General features: G+C 58.6%; 1 protein-coding gene across 1 annotated transcript in view; it reads right to left on the reverse strand.

Moving 5' to 3' along the window:
- MEGF8 (multiple EGF like domains 8) overlaps positions 1–18,988 on the reverse strand; it is a gene marked incomplete at its 5' end in the record, with an annotated part of 37,291 nt that overhangs the window by 16,723 nt on the left and 1,580 nt on the right. The window contains 22 exons of the mRNA XM_080828550.1: positions 909–1,041; positions 1,562–1,811; positions 1,913–2,123; positions 2,459–2,658; positions 3,161–3,409; positions 3,824–3,937; positions 4,041–4,172; positions 4,262–4,380; positions 5,268–5,504; positions 5,927–6,127; positions 6,523–6,723; positions 8,433–8,596; positions 8,678–8,822; positions 9,185–9,304; positions 9,560–9,714; positions 11,394–11,516; positions 11,650–11,795; positions 12,236–12,651; positions 13,224–13,312; positions 13,394–13,574; positions 14,574–14,780; positions 15,047–15,210. Of these exons, the coding sequence (XP_080684676.1) occupies positions 909–1,041; positions 1,562–1,811; positions 1,913–2,123; positions 2,459–2,658; positions 3,161–3,409; positions 3,824–3,937; positions 4,041–4,172; positions 4,262–4,380; positions 5,268–5,504; positions 5,927–6,127; positions 6,523–6,723; positions 8,433–8,596; positions 8,678–8,822; positions 9,185–9,304; positions 9,560–9,714; positions 11,394–11,516; positions 11,650–11,795; positions 12,236–12,651; positions 13,224–13,312; positions 13,394–13,574; positions 14,574–14,780; positions 15,047–15,210 (3,957 nt within the window). The remainder of the gene's footprint in view (positions 1–908; positions 1,042–1,561; positions 1,812–1,912; positions 2,124–2,458; positions 2,659–3,160; positions 3,410–3,823; positions 3,938–4,040; positions 4,173–4,261; positions 4,381–5,267; positions 5,505–5,926; positions 6,128–6,522; positions 6,724–8,432; positions 8,597–8,677; positions 8,823–9,184; positions 9,305–9,559; positions 9,715–11,393; positions 11,517–11,649; positions 11,796–12,235; positions 12,652–13,223; positions 13,313–13,393; positions 13,575–14,573; positions 14,781–15,046; positions 15,211–18,988) is intronic.

Consider the following 18,988-nt stretch of genomic DNA (forward strand, 5'->3'; position numbering starts at 1 on the left):
ACCCCTTCAGGCCTCCAGGAAAATATCCCTCCGCGAAAAAGCCCTCCCCAACTCCCCAGACTGGCCAGGTGCCTGCTCCTTCCTGCTTCCTCTGTCCCTTAGCAGAGGTGTCCCTGTTCTGACTGTAATTTGTTCAGTGCTGTCTGTCCCCCACTGCACCCCACCCCTGCCGTGGGTCCCTGAAGGCAGGGCCTGCGTCCCCTTGTTCCCTGCTGGACCCCCGGCACCCAGCTCTGGCGTGCCTCACTGGGGGTGCTCCCAACGGCTGAATGAAATGAAATCGAGGGCCCCTCTGTCCTAGCTGCCCCCTGGGGAGGGGGCTGGGGTGGCATGCGATCCCGAGCCGGCCAACTACCTGCCCCAGCCTTGGAGATCTCACTCATCTACGAGGCGAACAGAAACATTTCCAAACTCGGGCCCCTCAACTGCCACAGGTAATGAATCATTTTTATAGCAACTTGCTCAGCCAGAGCCAGTTTCCCAAACCCTCAGCGCTGCCGACGCCAAGGGCGTGGTGAGTCTCGGCTGTGGGGTGTCTGGGACCCTGCGGAGTGCAGAGCAGCACCTCTGGCCCCTGCCCATGATATGGCAGGAGCACTCAGGACAGAGCCAAAGGGCCGGAGGGGCAAAATCCCTCCTGGCTGAGAACCACCAGGCTGAGGAGGGGGCAAGAGCCTTCACACACTACATTCTGTGTCCCCCAGAGACTTGTCCCACTCAGCCCTTCTCACCAGACAGGCAGCCCAGCCAGGGCAATCCTCTCTGGCGCCCAGATGTGACAAGGGCCAGCATCAGCCGGCAAGTCAGGGGCAGGGGCAGGCTGGGCCTTGAGCCCACCTTGGGGGACAGCGTAAGGGGCAAGGGCTACGCAGCCTCGGACAGGGTCCCACTTTCCCCAGACCCCGTACCCGACAGGGCCTGCACAGTGAGGGGCCTGTCCCGCCGCTGGCCGCAGAAGGCAGCAATGAGGCTGCGGTCCGACTGCACAACGCCAGTGTCCAGGAAGCGCGGGAATCCATCAAAGGCCAGGACGTAGCTCAGCTGGAGGTGGAGGGCGCAGAATGAAGGTTCAGGGGACGGTAAGGGTGAGGAAGAGGGACGTGTGGGGTCTGGGAGGAGGAGGAAGAGTGGGAGGAGGAGCTCAAGAGGGGAAGACACTCTGAGCCCCAGAAAACGGGCCGCCTAAAACTTCTGGACAGGGAGTCACACTGCTGCCACCATCCCCCTCCTGTGTTCACAGCAGACACGGCTCATGGATCAGGCACTCTCGCACGGAGCCTCTCTCTCAACACATAGCTCCTGGCGGCCACGATCTACTGGTCGAGTTGACCCACACAGAACAAATACCAACCACGCCTGGACTGGGGCGTGGAAGGCCCAGGAAACAGGTGATCTGGGGAATGGGAGGGTCTGGGGGCTCCGGAATGAAGGTCTGTGATCTGAATAAGACAGCTTAAGGTTTGGAGAATAAAGGAACAGGGATGCGGGGTCAGGGTCCGTCTGCGGATTCGGACTGGGCAGGGGAGACACGGGCCTGAACCCTGGTGCCCTCGGTACTCACCGTGCAGGGGGTGCTGCTGTCGGGGGAGAAGGTGAGGGTGAGCGGGGGACAGAGGGTCCCGGGGGCACAGGGCTGCAGCAACTCAGTGGCCGAGACAACCCACACACAGTAGGACAGGCCCGGCCCGGCTCTCGCTGCCCCGCCCCCTGGAGGCAGCAGCCCCCCAACCCGGCGTGAGCCCAGCGCCACTGAGGACACGTTGGTGAGGAGGGCGCGACCCCCACACTCCCGGAAACAGGAGCCACCAGCCCTGGGTAGATGGAGGAGAGAGCAAGAGCGTCAGACTGGTCCCGCCCTGTCCCATCCCGTCCCTAACCCTCCCCTGCCCCTCCTGGCGGGCCCCTGGCTCACCGGGGGTCCCCGTAGTAGCCAGGGGAGCAGAGCTGGCAGTGGGCACCTTCAGTGTGGTCCTGACAGAAGCAGAGCCCGCTGAGGTTGTCACAGTGGCCACGGCGCGGGTCTCCATGCCCATTGCACTGGCACGGCCGGCAGCCGCCCGAGCCCGTGGCGTTGCCAAAGCTGCCAGGCCGGCACCGCTCGCAGCGCTCCCCCCACGTCCAGTCTGCGGAGGCCCCAGGCAGGTAGGACGAGGAGTCAGGCCAAGGGCAGGAGGAGCCCTACAATGCTCAGCCGATCCCTGACCCCGCACAGCTGCTCCAGACCACAGTGACCAGGGGAACCCAGACTGGGGAGGTACTGCACACCGCCAGAGGGGAGACCAAGCCCCCACCAAAGACATGGGTGGCACTAAAACCGTGTGGGGTCCGGAGCAGGCCATGGGGCAGGGGGAGCGCTAGTTGGGTGGGGGGACCCAGATGCCCAGGCAGAGGAAGGACACCAGAGCCCTGAGGAGGGTCCCTGAGGCTAGCCCCGGGAGTCGGGGAGGAGGCCGCTCACCCTGGCACTCATCACAGAAGCCAGGCCCCCGCCTGCGGCAGTGGCTGTGGAAGTTGCAGCCACAGTCCCGGGAGCAGCGGGGCGCAGGGGGTCCCGGGGCAGGTGTGGGCGGGGGCAGGTCCGACGTCCAGCCCAGGTCACACACGCAGGTGAAGTCGGGGGGACCGCTACACACACCATGGCCACAGTCTTCCAGGCACCTGAGGGCATGGTGGGGGAGGGCAAGGTTAGCCGGGGCCGTAGTACCCAAGGCACACCCACCTCCAGCCCCAGTCCACCCCCTCCTCTCCACAGCAACGCCTGTTCTCCCCGCGGCCACCCGTCCCAGACTCTGTGGGCGTCCCGCGTGGTAATTCCTGTCTCTATGGTAACCACATATCCCCTGTCTCTATGGTAACCACATATCACCACCGGGGATCTGCTCTCTGTGAAAATCCCTTTCAACTCGGTCCTCCTCCATCTCCATGGCAACGCAGAAGACTATGGCCCACAGTCCAGGGGTGACCCGTCTCCACAGTAACTAGTGTTACACTGGGGACCCTGTCACTCTAATGAGGGCCTAACCCACAAGGTAAAGCCCCCTGGCTCACGGGGATGCTGGTTCCCCAGGGAGGCACCCCAGCACCGCAATGGCTTCCTCCCTCCATCTCCACGTGCCCCAGCCCCAGGGCCACATCTCCATGGAAACCCCTCCCCGCTCACGTGCGGTTGCAGTAGGTGACGCCATCACCCTGGTAGCCTCGCTGGCAGTGACACTCGTAGCTGAGGGGTGTGTTCAGGCAGCTTGCCCGCAGGTGGCACCGCGCCAGGCCCAGGCGACACTCATCCACATCGGGACAGCGGGCATATGCCCAGCGGGCAGGGAGGGCCACCGACAGCCCTAGGCCCTCCCCCACCCACAGGGAGCAGTTTCCCCCACCCAGTGGCCCTGAGAAGTCTCCCTGGAGGCAGCTGGGGGGGGGGTGGAGGAGAGGGTGGGAACGGGGAGATGATAAAGAATCAAGAGATCGAGACAGACAGAAAGGGACCAATCAGAGAGAGAGAAACAGACATGTGAATATGGACAGAAAGACATAGCAGCAATGAAGGAGAGACAGAGAAACCCAGGGGAGTCAGACAGGAGGAATTGTAACAAGCAAACAGAGGATGGACCAGACACACAGGAAAACGGTTAACGGGAGAGGGAAGGAAAGACAAGGAGGAAAGATGAGAAGAAACCAGTCACAGAGACAGGGAGAGGGTGGAGATAGAGAAGAGGGAGGGAAAGGGAAGAAACAGAGACAATCGGCCATTAGAATCAGAGCAGGAGAGCGCCCCACACCCCGCCCACACACCAGCCCTCCGGCCTTGTGGTCCCGGCCTCACCGGCCCAGCGTGGGGTTGTCCTCGTTACCACACCAGCCGCACTCGTGGCTCTGCAGACACTCGTGGCAGGTCAGGAAGCGGTCACAGCTCCGGCACCGAGGCTCCGAGTGCACACTGCGGGGTGACAGGTGTGGGTGGGGGTGTCTGAGCCCTACACCCCCTGCCCCCGCGCCCTGCCCTCCTCTCTGTGAGCCCCAACCCCCTGCCCAGACCTCACCTGTCATCCCAGCCTCGGCAGCCCCCATGCGGGTAGCGGGCCAGGTAGGCCGCGAATAAGAAACAGGTGTGCGTGGACTGGCACCAGGCACACTGGCTGGAGTTGGCAAGACAGTCGTCACAGGTCAGGCGCCTGGGGGTGGGGAGCAGGGGCAGGGTCAAACTGTGCACCAGTTCCCCCAAGCCCCCTACATCCCCACTCCCTGGGCCCAGGTGGCTCACTGGCTGCAGAGCGGGGGACACTCCTCTGGGCTCTTCAGGGCACCCCGACTCCGGCCCCGCCGGCTGCACGCAGCGTCCCCTTTGCGGCTGGTGCTCTGATGCCACTCGCAGAAGGGGTCCTGGGGAATTAAAGAAGAAGTTAGAGCCCAGCTTAGCCATCTACCTTGGGCTCCCATAAGCAGCTGCTCCCCTCACCTGCCCCACCCCACAGACCACCCTTCCAAGCCCCCTTCCCTCCCCCGCTGTCTGCCTCTCCAGACTTCCTTCTTCAGCCAATGGCATCCATGGGATCCACCTTCCTGGCACCCACCTCCTTTTGGGGCAACAGAACCCCTATGTCTGGTCCAGTTGCAGCTGATGGATCCTTAAGCCCCACAGGTAGGCAAGGGGCCACACTCCCGCCCCCCTACTCCAGTCTCCCAGATGGTTCTGAGAATTGGCACAAGACCCAACCAGAGCCAACAAAACGTGCTTCTGGGACTTCTGCTGAGCTGGGGGCTAGAGGGGGGTGGGGACAGAAAGATGCTCTCTCTCACTTGGGACTAGGGGGGGCTAAGTAGGGGGATGAAAGTCTGGGGCCCTCGTGGTTCCCTTGCCTCTCCCAAGAAGTGAACCTCCAAGGGTAGCGAGGGTATGGGATGGAGGAGGTAGACGCCGACGACGCTGTCTAAACCACACACCTAAAGACCTATCTCTGGGCTCTGGGGCCCAAGCCCATAAAGGCCCCTCTGGTAAAGAGGTGCTAACTGGGGTTTTCTCACCCTTACAAGTGGGAGAGTCCTGACTGCCAGGAGCCCACCCTCCAGCCCCTCTCCTTGGCTCCCCACCTGGCTCCCACCTGCAGATCAAGGACAACGGCCCACCTGTCTCCCCCCACTGCACCCAAGGGACCCCTTGGATGCTGGTGCCAATTCCAGGGGGCTCGCCCCCGCCCCCCGCCCCCCGCCCGGTCGCCTCATTCGGCTGCCTTGATCCTGAGACCTCCCCTCCATGGCTTGGCAGGCACCTGAGTGCAGGCATGACAGTCGCGGTGCTCCTCGCAGAGCGGGCAGAGGGCAGGCACCAGCACCAGCAGGGACCCGCCGGCCCCATCGTCCCCGCAGTGGGCCCCACTCTGGCGTAGGTGGCAGGTGGCACTGCTCAGGCACCAGCCACAGCCCTGGTCTGCCAAGCAGCCCAGGCAGGAGGAGTAGGAGGAACAGGCTGAAGAGCGGTAGGGCTCCAGGAAGAAGAAGGAGATCTCCTGGGGGAAGGGCTCACGTGAGGGCCGGGGGTCCACCCAGGGCGGGAGCTGAGGGCCGGGGTAGGGGTCAGGGTTGAGCGCTGAACACTTAAGTGTTTGGAGACAAGGTCGAGAACTCAAGCATGTGGAAAGTCAGGATTTAGGAGGAGCAGACAAAAGGGGATCGGGGTTTGAGAGCATCCAGATGAGGGAGCGGAGCACAGAGGGCAGAAGTCAGAGCAAGAGGAGTAAGAGAGATGGGCAGGGGGTCAGAATGTGAGATCAGGTCAGAGTCTGAGGGTCAGAGGTTGGTGTCCGGAGGGCTCCAGGTGAGGCCCAGAGGTCAAGAATCAGGGAGTAGGAGGTTAGGTCAGGAGAGTTAGAATTTGCGGCCGGGGGTTCAGAAAGCTCTGGGGGTCTGAGGCATGGGCAGAAGTACTCACGCTGCCACCTGGCACGCCAGTCCGGTCCCACAGCAGAGTGAGTTCACTGTGCCCAGGACCCGCCGAGCCATTGAGCTGGCCCCGGATCTCCACCGCGTACTTGTGGCCCCGGCCAGGCAGCGGGAAGAGGCGAGCAGACCCTGGGCGCTGCAGCCGCCTCGTCTCCTTCTCCTGCTGAGCCACCCAGCGCCCCACCTCCTCCTGGGTACAGGTGAGGGACAGATACAGGGGTCAGAACGTTCCAGCTGACCCAACCCCTGAAACCTCCAAGAGCCCCAAACCCACCTCACCTCCGTCCTGGGAAGAGGAAGAGGGCTTCAGAGTTCCTTAGACCCCAAGAACCTCTGAGAACCCTCAACTAACCCCACCACCATCACCCATGGCCTCCGTGGGGGACGTTTGACTTGGTAACTCAGACCTTCCCCATCTTCTTCAAAATTCCTTCCCAATTCCATTCATAACTGAAAGCCCCAGGGCCCTCCCTCCACTAAGGATATGTCCCATGCCTCTGATTTCTCCCCAGTCCCTCCCTGCACCATACACCCCACCCCCCATATTGGCAACTAACAGCCCCCCGAATGGTCAGGCACCCTCACCATGTTCTCCGTGTCAGGGCCCCGGGCCATCCGAGCCACGACATGCAGACGCTGGGCCCGGGCCCACACAGCTACATCCTCAGTCCCCGCCCCTCCGGGCCCTCCAGGCAGCAGGGGGTGGATGAAGCCACGGTAGACCAGGGACACGTCAGTCTCTGGGCTGGGCGTCAGAGTGATGGTCGTACTGCGGACGATCAAGACCTGGGCCCGCCGGGGAGGAGGGTACACGTGAGTGCCCCTCTGAGTGGCCCCGCGGTGGCCACGCCCCTCAGGCAAACATCAGAACCAGAAAAGATCAGGCACCCCAACTTCCTTCCCTCTTGCATCAAACAAGAGACCGAGGCCAGGGGCACTCGGAGTCAGGACTCCAACTTGGACCCGGCACCCCGCTCATCACCTCCTTCATCAAACTCTGGGACCCCGGAACTTTCAAGAGCTTCTTCCCCAACAGTCCACCTTTCCACTTTCCACCAAAACCCTTGAGTCCATGCTATTTTAAAAAGTCCCTGAACTACAGGGTTCGGAGAAATTTCCAAGTTGGTGAAAACAGCCCATGCCAACCCATGCCAGCAGGGGGGTCACACCCTAGCTCTATGAACTCCCAGACCCTAGCTCTATATGGGGACAGAGCTCCTTTGCTCACGAACCTTCCAGACCTCACCCTATGCAACGTGTTCTTGGTTATATAATAATAAACCAGCACACGAGTTTTTTAAAAAACAAAAAAAAGAGAATCCAGATCCAACATTCAAAGTGACAGACATACTACATGATTTATTGGCATGCATCTTATAATCATTTTATAATTGCAAAAGAATGGAATAAGCCAAGTATTCGTCAACGAAGGACTACTTAAGGAAACTATAGCACTACAGCTCTAGAATCTAAATGGAGTATTACAAAACTGTAAAAAAAAAAAAAAAATTTGAGGGTGTTTCCTAAGTCCTAAGAAGCTTGCCAGGACATGTTAAAAAATAGAAGTGGCAGTGCGACTGGAATATTACTTTTTGGGGAAGAAAAATAATAATAATTAGGGGTGCCTGGGTGGCTCAGTTGTTAAGCGTCTGCCTTCAGCTCAGGCCTGATCCCAGGGTCCCGGGATCAAGCCCCATATCGGGCTCCCTGCTTGGCGGGAAGCCTGTTTCTCCCTCTCCCATTCCCCTGCTTGTGTTCCCTCTCTCGCTCTGTCAAATAAATAAAATCTTAAAAAAAAAAAAAAAGAATTAAATGTCACATGTGCATGTATCTGAATAAGTAGACCTACAAGGACACAAAAGAAATCCCAGATGATCTTCTGAAGAGACTTAGGGTGACATCGAGTTGGGGGGATGCTGGGGACAGCTACATGACATATGAGAGTTGGCAAATCCAGAGTTAGTGGACTGCCAACGACAAACCACTAAAAGGTTAGCAGTTGCCAGGGGCCTGGGGGAGAGGGGGAATAGAGAGGGATTACTTAATGGATCTGGAGTTTCTTTATGGGGTAACAAGCATGTTCTGGAACTAGGTGATGATCGCACAATACTGTGAACATGCTTCATGTTGCTGATGGTAAATTTTATGTGATGTGTGTTTTAGCACAATTAAAAAAAACTCTTATGATGGAGCGCCTGGGTGGCTCAGTGGGTTAGGGCCTCTGCCTTCGGCTCAGGTCATGATCCCAGGGTCCTGGTCTCTGCTCAGCAGGGAGCCTGCTTCCTCCTCTCTCTCTCTGCCTGCCTCTCTGCCTACTTATGATCTCTGTCTGTCAAATAAATAAATAAAATCTTTAAAAAAAAAAGCTCTTATGAGGTCAATAACGAAGATCAAACCCTTGAATGTAAAGGCTTATTAGGCAACTACGAGAGTGGTATAGAACCATTTGAAGAATGAAAACCCCAAACACCGGGCCCCATCCCCTGGCTCCCCACCTTGTCGGGCTGGGAAGCATTGGGCGGCTGCTGGAAAGTGAGCAGGTGCAGGCCAGGCAGGAAGCTCTGGGTGACGCAGGCCTCCAGGGATGTCACGAAGACAGGCGCAGGCCCCCACCACCCCACGGTGCCCGAGATCTGCTCCCCTCGGCAGCGGGCCTGCTCTGTGAGGACAGGAGGGGGGCGGGAATGGCGGTCAGTGGGGGGCTGCGCCGCCCCCTCCCACACCGCCCTTGCACACTCACCAGGCCGGGGGAGGCAGCTTTCATTATGCACACACCAGCCCAGGGCGCCGGGCCCCCGGGGAGGAGCTGTGGGGCTGCTGAAGGCCAGGCAGGCCTGGCAGTCACCCAGAAGGCGGCCCAGGCCCAGGCAGCTGGCGGCTGGACACTGCAGGGAAGGGAGGGGACGGGGGTTACTGTCCACGGGGGCTTCACGGGGACCTGGGAAGTGCTGCAGGTTCAGGAGTCGCGGGGTAGAAAGTGGCAGGCAATCGGAGAAGGGAACTGAAAACAAACTGGAATGAGAAAGATCAAGAGGACAGGACCTAGGGGCTCTGGGGGCAGGGTCGTAAGTTCAAAAGGTTCAGGAGGGGCCAGAGGTTCAGGGGTCAGCGGTCAGGAGTGCCAAGCTTTGTGTGAAAACAAGTCTCCCAAATGGAAGAAAGTCCTTCTCTACTGGATTTCGACAGAGGGAGACACTGAGGGTCGAGTCTCCATGCGAGGAGAAAGAGCGCTAGGATGGTCACTCACGGCCCCAGAGGGAGTCCCAGGAGGTGGTGCGGCTTGGCAGGCCCCCTGACACCAGCTGCACTCAGGGTCTCGGGAGCAGACGCTGTGGTCCGTGTACATGGAGCAATAGTCTAAGTGGTACTGCAGAGACACGGTGCGGGGAGTGCTCCTCAGACTGGGAGCCTGCTCCCTCACGCCCACCTTGACGATCGCAGGGAACCCCAACCGCTTGACACCTTAAGGACCCCTATCCACTCTGCCCTCAGCCCCAGGGACCCCCAGTCCTTCTCCCAGGCACCCACCCCAACTTGCTCCCTCCTTCCTGGGAACCATGCCTCCTCCCCGTCCCCCCCCAACCCCAACCAGCCACCCTCTCCCTATCACCCCAGTGCTCACGTCCGGAGCAGGCGCCTGGAACACGAAGGGAGGCACCTTGTAGGCCATCAAGTCCCCACGGGGCCGGCCACTGTACCCCCCAGCCACCAACAGGACGCTGCCACCAAGCACAGCTGCTACATGTGAGTACCGCCCACTGGGAGGCGATGCTCGGCCTAGAATACAGACACCCCCCCAACCCAAGGATATGAGACTCCAACCAGTCTCCCATGCTCAAGGCTCCCTTGCCCGGAGGACTGTCCCGACTCTCTCATGCCCCAGTTCAGCCCCCGGCTTCCCGCTTCAACTGAACGCGTCCCCACACCACTGCCCGGGACACCTTTTAATGACAGGGCCTGATCTTCGCTGTCAGAAAAACCTGGTTTCCATTCCTAGGTCTACCACTTACTTGGGTTCAAATCACGGGTCCAACTAGCTGTGTGGCATTGAGCAAGAGATGTAACTTCTCTTAATCTTGGTTTCCTCCTCTAGAAATGGACCACATTCCTGCCCTCAGGGAGCCATGAGGCAAGGCCGCCGGACTCTCACCTGGTTTTGTCTGGCACCAGCCTCCCATCCTGGGACAGCCTTTGATCATCCTCTAAAAAACCACCCTCTCCCATCACAGTCCACAGGTAGAGTTGAGCTACCCAGCCTCTAGTGGCACTGGGGTGTAGCCCAGGCCCATCATGTCAGGGACTCATTCAGGAATAGGACCCGATTCCTACGATTTTGGGGGAAAAGGCATGTGCTTCCTCCCTCTAGGCCTTTTACAGGGGTAGGATATAGGCCCAGGGCTGCTGGTGACCATTTGCAAAATACAAACCTGCCACAGACTGAAGCAAACTTGAATGAGAACTAGCTGATGCCATCCCATGAACTCCCAGACCCAGGCCAGACTGAAGCCAGCTGTCACTCAAGTGAGCTAAGAAACTTGGTTTTGCTCAAGCTGGTTGGGTTGGAGCCTGTCACTCAGAACTAAGAGTCCTGAGTGATGGGTAAGTGGTCGGTGACCAGCAGAAGAGCCTTGGATTCGAGGCCTTGAATGCCAGGCCAAGGCTTTATTCCTGATGGTCAAACAGGGTTCCATGGGGAACCCTTTGCTCAGCCTACCCCTTAAATGTCAATGTCCCTTCCTTATGCCTTTCTCTGTCCCTGCTCTTCTGTCCAGTGGAACAGGGAGAGGAGATGGGTCTCCTGGAAGTCCACAGCACCCTGAAATGATATGCCCGGTTTGTGTGTACAAGTGTCTTTCCGAGCTCAGGGCCTGTGGCTTCCTTCTGATTCTCCAAGCAGTCTGATTTAATGAGTTTGAAAGGTTCTTCCACACCCCCTTCTTGGCAAGCCCTCGGGCCCTGGGGCAGGATTCTGACACCTTCATAAAGTCGACATACTGAGCCCTTGGCTAGGCAGTCTTCCTTCTTCGTGCCATCTCAACTGGCTCTCACGACAGCCCAGTGGTTTAAGTGCTACTGTCATTCCCATTTTACAGATGGGTAAGTTGAGGCACAGAGAGATTAAATGATATTTTTGGACAGATGGTTGCTTGGGGCAAGCCATCCTGGTTCTGCCACTTGCCCACTCTATGACCTTGAAAAGGTCAAACGTAGGCGGTTCCCTGGGGCAGCTGGAAACTGACAAAAGCTGGCTGGAGCCTAGACCAGTGCTGTGGGGCCTGCCTCCCGTCTCCATGGCAACAGTGGCCCCACACTGCCCCCAGCACAGGCTGGCCTCCGGAGCCCAGTTCCAACAGGACATCTGGCTCACCCTACGAGCACCAACGTGGTTCCTGCCCAAAGCCCAGATTCACTGTCAGGGAGGCGTGACTCTCAGGAAAACACAGGAGGCCGCTCACCCTCAGGGGTTCCTGGGGGGGCAAGCTCGGCCCCCGATACCCACTGATGACAGCCGAGGTGGTAGAAGAAGAGACCATCTTCATAGCACTTCTCCTCCTGGTAATGGGTGTGCACGTTGCCCCCTGGGAAAGGAAGAAAGGGGCACAGCTGGCAAGCCTGGCAAAGGTGGGGACCCCCAGGCAGGGAGCCTCAGCTCAGTGTGGGCGTGGGGCCCTGGCAGGCAGGCAGGCAGGCAGGACCAGGGAGCCTCCTCACCATAGACCACCATGTAGTTCCCCAGGACACTGGCTGTGTGGAAGGCTCTCTCCCTCGGGCCCTGAAGCCCATCCCGGCCCTTCAGGGTGGTCCACACGCGCCGATCCACATGAAAGAGCTCGGTGGAGTTCACCCGCACAGAGAACCTATCAGGAGGGGCAGAGGAGGGCCTCAGGGCAGGAAGGGCTTCTCTACCTTCTCCAGGCTCTCAAGAGCCTCGTGATTGGTCAGAGTGAGACTGGTGTGATGGGGTTTATGTCCCCACCTGCCTCCCAGTGGACAGGACCTGGGTCTGGCTCATCCCTGGGTTCTATACATCATCTAGCCAGGGCTGGCTTTGACCCAGCAGGGCGTAGATGAGTGGACAGATGGGTGGGAGAACGTGGGAAGTAAGTGGCCAAGAGACTGAATGAAGGGTTAGAGAATCAGTGAGCAGATGAGCAAATAAAAGAACGAGTGAACTAGGGAATGACCTAAGGAAGGAAGGTTCGGATGACTGCGAAAGTTCACCAATGGGCAAAGACCACTAAAGACTCAAGACCCAGGTGACTGGGCCAGACTTGGCCCTGCAGAGCAGGTCACTCACCGCGCGGTGGAGGGCCGGTGTCCACCGTGAACCAGCAGGGTGCGTGAGGGCGCGTGGAACACCATGGAGTGGCCAGTGGCAGCAGGGGGCCGCCCGCCGGCCGGAATCACCTGCTCCCAGTAGCCTCCGCTGGTGCCATCGAGGCGGAAACGGAAGAGGCCAGAGGAGAAGAGGTCGTGCTGCGTGCGGCCACCGGACACATAGAGCCAGACATCGTCCACCAGGGCAGCTGCGTGACCTGCCAGGCCTGGTGGCCCTGAGGAACCCAAGGCAGGTGGTGCAAGGAGCTCCCAGTGGCCCCCGCCCAGCGGGCTAAAGGCCCACACATCACTGGTGAGGGAGCCATCAGCCAGCTCGCCGCCCATGAGCACCAGGGAGCCGGCCCAGGCCACAGCCACATGGGAGTGCCGGGCAGCCTGTGGGCAAGAGACCAGGAGACAGGATGGTGACACAGAGTGACAAGAAAGCCACCCAGAGAGAGAGAGATGTAGAGACAGAGACACAGAGAAAAACAGAGATACACAAAGACAGAAAGGAAGGCAGACCCAGCAAGACAGACACAAGCAAAGAAAAACAAATTAAAAAAAAAAAAAGGAGGCTGGGGGGTAGGGATAGGGGAGATGGCAGAGAAAAGCAGAGGGAGAGACAGACTGATAGACAGCCCAGAGGAGACACAGAGACCAAGAGAGAGCAGAAGACCAATGGGCAGAAACAAAAATGGAGAGAGAAACGAAGAGAAAGAGACAGGAGATTTCACAGAAGAGTAAGATGCAAAAAAGGAGATACAGGAAGCAAAAAGAAAGCCAAACGTAGAAAAGCAGCATTGGGAGGACAACGTGGGCCTCTATCAAGCAGCAAGGCTGAGGGCGTATGGGGTGGTGGGGTCGCTCTAGGGGGCCCTAGCCGGGCCTGCCAGAGTGGACAGGCGCCTCCGAGTGGGGTGGGGGGTCGGGCGGCTTGGGTGTGGGGGGGCAGCGGGGATTCATACCGGGGCAGGACTCAGGTCCCAGCGCTCCCAGGTGTTAGCAGAGAAGTTGTATAGGACCAGGTCCCCCAGGGCACTGTTGAGGTCCTGGCCTGTCGAGGGACAGATGGGCTCAGGCCCTGGCCACAGGCTGCCAGGCCGCCAGACCCCAGACACGCACCCCATCAGCTCACCTCCGAAAACGGCCAGCAGCCCCGGTGGGGACAGGAAGGCACCGGCCGCCCCGATCCGGGCCGAGAAGGCGGGGTCCTCGGCACTCACGTTGTGCCACCAGCCAGCCCCCTGGTTCTCCCATAGGTGCAGGTCACAGGCGCGTCCCAGGAAGCCAGGCTCACAGCGACATGGTCCCAGGAGCTGGAGGGGGACAGGCACACAAAGGCAGGGATGGAGAGAGAAAGAAAGAAAGGGGGAGAAGAGACAAAGCCAGGGGGAGACACACGGGACCGAAAGGGAGAAGGAAAAAGGTGGACAGGAAAGGAGATGGAGTAACAGCCAGGAAGGAGAGAGGCCAACAGACAGAGGAAGAAAGGGACATAGAGACACAACCAGAGACAAGCAGAGAGGTAGAAAAAAGCAGACAGATCATCAAAAAAAGGGAACGGGAAAGACAGAAGGCCCCGGAGAGGAAAATGAGGACAGACGGCAAGAGAGACTGGAGGAGAAGGCAGCGGTGAGGGCAAGGTCAGCCTAGGCTGGACGACCTCAGTCTGGGGAGGTGAAGGCAGGAGGGCTCAAGATGTGATCCAGTCCCGGGGCGCCTGGGTGGCTCAGTGGGTTAAAGCCTCTGCCTTCGGCTCAGGTCATGATCCCAGGGTCCTGGGATCGAGTCCCGCATCGGGCTCTCTGCTCGGCAGGGAGCCTGTTTCCCCCTCCTCTCTCTGCCTGCCTCTCTGCCTACTTGTGATCTGTCTCTCTGTCAAATAAATAAATAAAATCTTAAAAAAAAAAAAAAAATGTGATCCAGTCCCGAAGCTGGGTGTGCACGGCTGAGGCCCAAGGTCAGTGGTCAGCGGGCAGAAGTCAGGGCTGGGGGCCCAAGGCCAGAAAAAGTGACTGGGTGGGATGATGGAGTCCGGCGGGCAAGGGGAAGGCAGGTGGGTTCACCGGCGAAAGGTAGCTTACAGGCAGGAAGGGTGGACACAGGCACAGGAGGGTCCCAGATGAAGGTGGGGTGGGGCTGGAGGGCAGATGGGAGTAGGGTCTGGGAGGAGAGGGGAGTCCTGTGGGTGACAGCAGGGTCCTAAGCAGGGATAGCTGTCCTGGAAGGGGCCAGGGAGTTTCAGGCAGGGGCACATGGAGCAGTAGGTGTGGTCACCTGGGGGGGGGGACACACACAGTTGGGGACAGGCTCACCGAGGCGCAGGTGCCATGGCCGCCGCAGTAGGCTGAACACTCTTGCAGGCTGCAGTCAGGGCCCCCCCAGCCAGGTTCGCAGGCACACACCCCAGGGGTCTGGCACTGCCCACGGCCGCTGCAGCCCCCGGGGCACAGGGAGAAGCGGAAGGAGGCATTGAAGCCCAGAAGGTTGTAGTTGGCATCGCTGAAGAGATGCAGCAGCATCTGCAGGCACAAGACGGGCACAAGACGGGCACGGCTACAGGGGCTCCAGGGGCTGGACTGGGATGGTGGGCTGCTCCCATCCCCACCCCACCGGGCGCGTCCCCGCCTCCTTTCTTGGTCTCTCTCCACCCTTCTTTGCTGCCAACTCTCTCTTGCTGGGTCTCTGCTCCTCCCTCTCTTTTGCTTTCTTCTGTGTATCGACCCCCCCTCCTCCAAACTCCACCCAGACCTCCAGGCAGAGACCCCCACCAACCGGCCCCACCAACCTTGCCTGAGGAGGCCTCGATGGGTGGAGGCCGAGTGCTCCCACTCAGACTGGCAAGCAGGGGCCCTCGGGGAGAGTCCCCGTCATACACGAACAGGTAGTCGTAAGTGCATTCCGTGTCCAGGAAAAGGAAGTCCAGCAGGATCCGGTGCTGGGGGCTTGGGGCTGGGCAGGGAGAGTAGGGGGTGCTGGGCTCAGATGTGGACCCTCTTCCCGTGCCTCCATGTACCCCACCCCAAAATACCAAGGCCTGCCTGGTGATGCTGGAGGCCCGAAGATAAGTCAGACCTGAGCCCTGCCTTCGAGGGGCCCCCTGGTCTCAACAGCCCGGGGAGATCAGAGCAGTGACAGCCAGAGAGATGGGGGCCAGAGAAGGAATTACAGTGTCAGTCCCAGAAAGGACTCCTGAGACCAGGCTGAACACCTCCCACCACTCCGGCGGCCAAGCTGAAGGGCCCCAGAAAGAACCCCACCCCGGGGTCACACAGAGCTGTGAGCCTCCGACACTAAGCCTGAGGGGCAGGGAAGAGGCCAGTTTCTTCCCCCTGGATGGGCCAAACCTTGTAGTACCACAGCTCCTCTCCCCTCCTCCCCAGGCCTCCGCTCGGTTTCTTGCAGTAGCTAAAGGCACAGACCTGAGCCAGCCTGCCTGGGCTCACATCCTGGCTCTGCCACTTACTAGCTACTAGCTGTGTGGCCTCGGGCAAGTCTCCTAACCTCATCTGGAAAGTGGAGTTATAACAGTCCTAAGGCTGACGGAAACTTCTTGGCCTCTCCTCCCATCAAGAGGGGAGGGCTGATTCCTCGCCCCTTGTACCTTGGGAAGACCCTCAAAAAGACAAGCGTGACCGACACACAGCAGCAAAGCGGACATTCTGGCCCTTGCACGGCTGGATCAGAGAAATCTCGCAGCTTCTACCTGGACATCCTAGAATGCTCCTTCTCAGAACACAGCTGTCAAGCTCCGCCGAAAAGCCAAAGTCACATGGGCTGGGGGGAGGGGCGCGTGCCGTGGTCCCACCCGATAGCTCCCGCTGAGCCTCCAGCTGATGGCCAGCAACCACCAGCCCCATGAGGGAGCGTTCATGGGCGTCTGGCCCAGGTGAGTGTTCAGATGACCGCAGTCCCAGCGGACATCCAGCTATGACCACGGGAGAGGCCTAGCCCTCCATAACCCCCATCCCACATCTCACGCTGGGGGCTCGGGAAACTAGAACCTGGGTTCCTGCTCCGCTCCTGACCTGCTGGGGGACCCTGGGCCAGCCCCTTCCCCGATGTCCCTCAGCACACTCCCCTGCGAACTAGAGATGCTCACACACCACTCACTAGTCGTGTGATCTTGGGCTGGTTCCATGGGCTCTGGGAGCCTCGGTTTCCTTTATGTAAAATGGAGATACTCCCCCCACCCACCAAGGCTGATGGGAAGATTCAAGATGGCGACTCCCAGGCCTCGATGTCTCTTCCCAGACTCACTGATTCAGCCTCCTCCCTGGCCTCCCATCTTGCCCTGACAAGGGTCCCTGAGAGACTGTCCCCACTTGGCATCTGGCCCCAGGCCTACCCTGTTCAAAAGCCCTCCATGGCTGGGGCACCTGGGTGGCTTAGTTGTTCTGTGTCTGACTCTTCATTTCAGCTCAGGTCATGACCTCAGCGAAGCGTGGAGCCTGCTTAAAGATTCTCTCTCTCTGGTTCTGCTCTTGGTTTTGGCACCAAAAAAAAAAAAAAAAAAAAAAGGATTCTCTCTCCCTCTGCCCCTCCTTCTCCCACACTTGCTCACATGCTCTCTTAAAAAATAAATAAATAAAATAAAGTTCTCCATGGCTCCCCACCATCCCCAGGACAAAGCCCAGCTCCCTAACCTGGAGTCTGAAGTCTCATTTGTCTCACAGCAGCCTACTCCTTGCAACTCCATCATCAGGAGCTGGGCCTTTGCACAAGCCTCTCTCTCTGTCTGGAGCACCTATTCCCTTGGTAAGAGCAAACTCCTCCAGGAAGCCTTCCCTGACGCCCCCCCCCCCCGCTAGGTTAGGTGCCTATCTTGGGGGCTCTCACTTTCCATTATTACCTTCATTTCTCTGCGCCAGGACCACCTATGTCTGGGTCTGTCTCCTCTGCAGCCAAGGAGGCCCATGGGGCAGGGCCTAGGCCTAACTCATCTTGGGGTCCCTCCCTGACATTAACCAGCACAGTGCCTGGCACTGAGTGAGGGCTCAGGAAATGCTGGGTGAAGAACTGAAGAACCGCACAAAAGAAAGAATACTGAAGGGCGCCTGGGTGGCTCTGTTGGTTAAGCCACCGCCTTCGGCTCAGGTCATGATCCCAGAGTCCTGGGATCGAGTCCCATATCGGGCTTCCCCTGCTCTGCAGGGAGCCTACTTCTTCCTCTCCCTCAGCCACTCCCCCTGCTTGTGCTCTCTCTCTGTCAAATAAATAAATAAAATCTAAAAAAAGAAAGAATACTGAAGTTGGCAGCTCTCCCTCCAGAGTCCCCAAGAACATCACACAGACCCAAACCATGGTCTGGGGAATGAAGAAGAACCATTTCACCAGACCAGGCGCCACCAGACCTCCCAGAATCTTGTCAGCCTCAACCAAAATATAAAGCTCAGTTTCCAGAATCACAACAAGTACATCTTTGTCAAGGGCATGCCGGAAGCCAGCTCACTATCTGCTTTCCCCAAGGTCCTCCCTAAGTTCAAGATCTCCTGCTTCCACCCAACACGGACTCTACCCCATGTCCCCCTGGACAGAAGTTCAACCCCAAAACTCCCTGCTTTTCATTTTCTTTTTAGATTTATTTATTTGAGAGAGAGAGAGAGAGAAAATGTGCGTGCATGGGGGTGGGGAGAATGCAGGAGGGGAGGGCAGAGGGAGAGGGAGAGAGGAACCCAAAGTAGATGCCACGCTGAGTTAAGTGAGGAGCCTGACTCGAGGCTCGATCTCACAACCCTGAGATCACAACCTGAGCTGAAACCAAGAGCTGGACGGTTGACCAGCTGCACCACCGAGGCACCCCAACCCCCTGCTTTTCAAAAGCAGAATGCCTCTTTATTCATGAGGATATTATGAGGACTGCCTATGATAAAGTGTGTATGTGGTACAAAAGGAAGTGGGTCAGCTGCTTATTTTTTAAAAGATGGGGCAACATGCTGGTTCTCAAAGGTGACAGGCACTGGGAAGCATGGGAGATCAAGGAGGATCTGGAAGTCGCCTGGACTCCCTATTCCAATGTCCAGCCAGGTGGTCCCCAGATCTCACTAGTGAAACTTCCCAAACACCTCTCTGTGCTCTCGGCCCCCTCCACCTCCTCCTCTCCTGCAGGATGAGCATACCAAGTCTCCAGGCCAGCCCCCACCAGGCAGGTGGCTCTAAATCCTGCTCATGATCCTTCTGTGGCTACCCACCAATGCCAAGAGAAAAAGCCAAGTTGCTCAGCATGACATTCAAGGCCTTCCTTCCCCTGCCTGGGGCGCCCTCCATACCTCTCAGCCAGCAGTCCCATCAGACCAGAAAAACCTAGACATGGCTCCTGAGACACATCAGCCTCTCTTTTGTCTTCACAGAAGCTGTTCCTTTTTCTCACCCAGCAAACTCCTATGTATGCCTCAGAACCCTATCCAAGGGCTCCTCTTCTGTGACCCCCCAGGAGAATACTCTCATTCCCCTAGACCCATCTACCCAACCCCTCTACCTCCTTCTGTCTCAAGCCCTGAACGTCCTGTAGGAATAACATCTGCAGCCAGCCTTACCATCCCCAACAAGGCTGGGGCTCCTTAAGGCCAAAGAATGATGTGTACATCAAACACATACCCATACTTCCTATCCTGTGCCCACCCACACCCCCAGACAGGAATGGACCCCACATTGGGGACAGACACACTCATCCTCAAGAAACTGGCTTCATCCATATTCCATACAATGGCCACGGGGACCTAAAGCGTAA

The sequence above is a fragment of the Martes martes genome (assembly GCF_963455335.1).
Source record: "Martes martes genome assembly, chromosome: 17".
NCBI classification, from domain to species: domain Eukaryota; kingdom Metazoa; phylum Chordata; class Mammalia; order Carnivora; family Mustelidae; genus Martes; species Martes martes.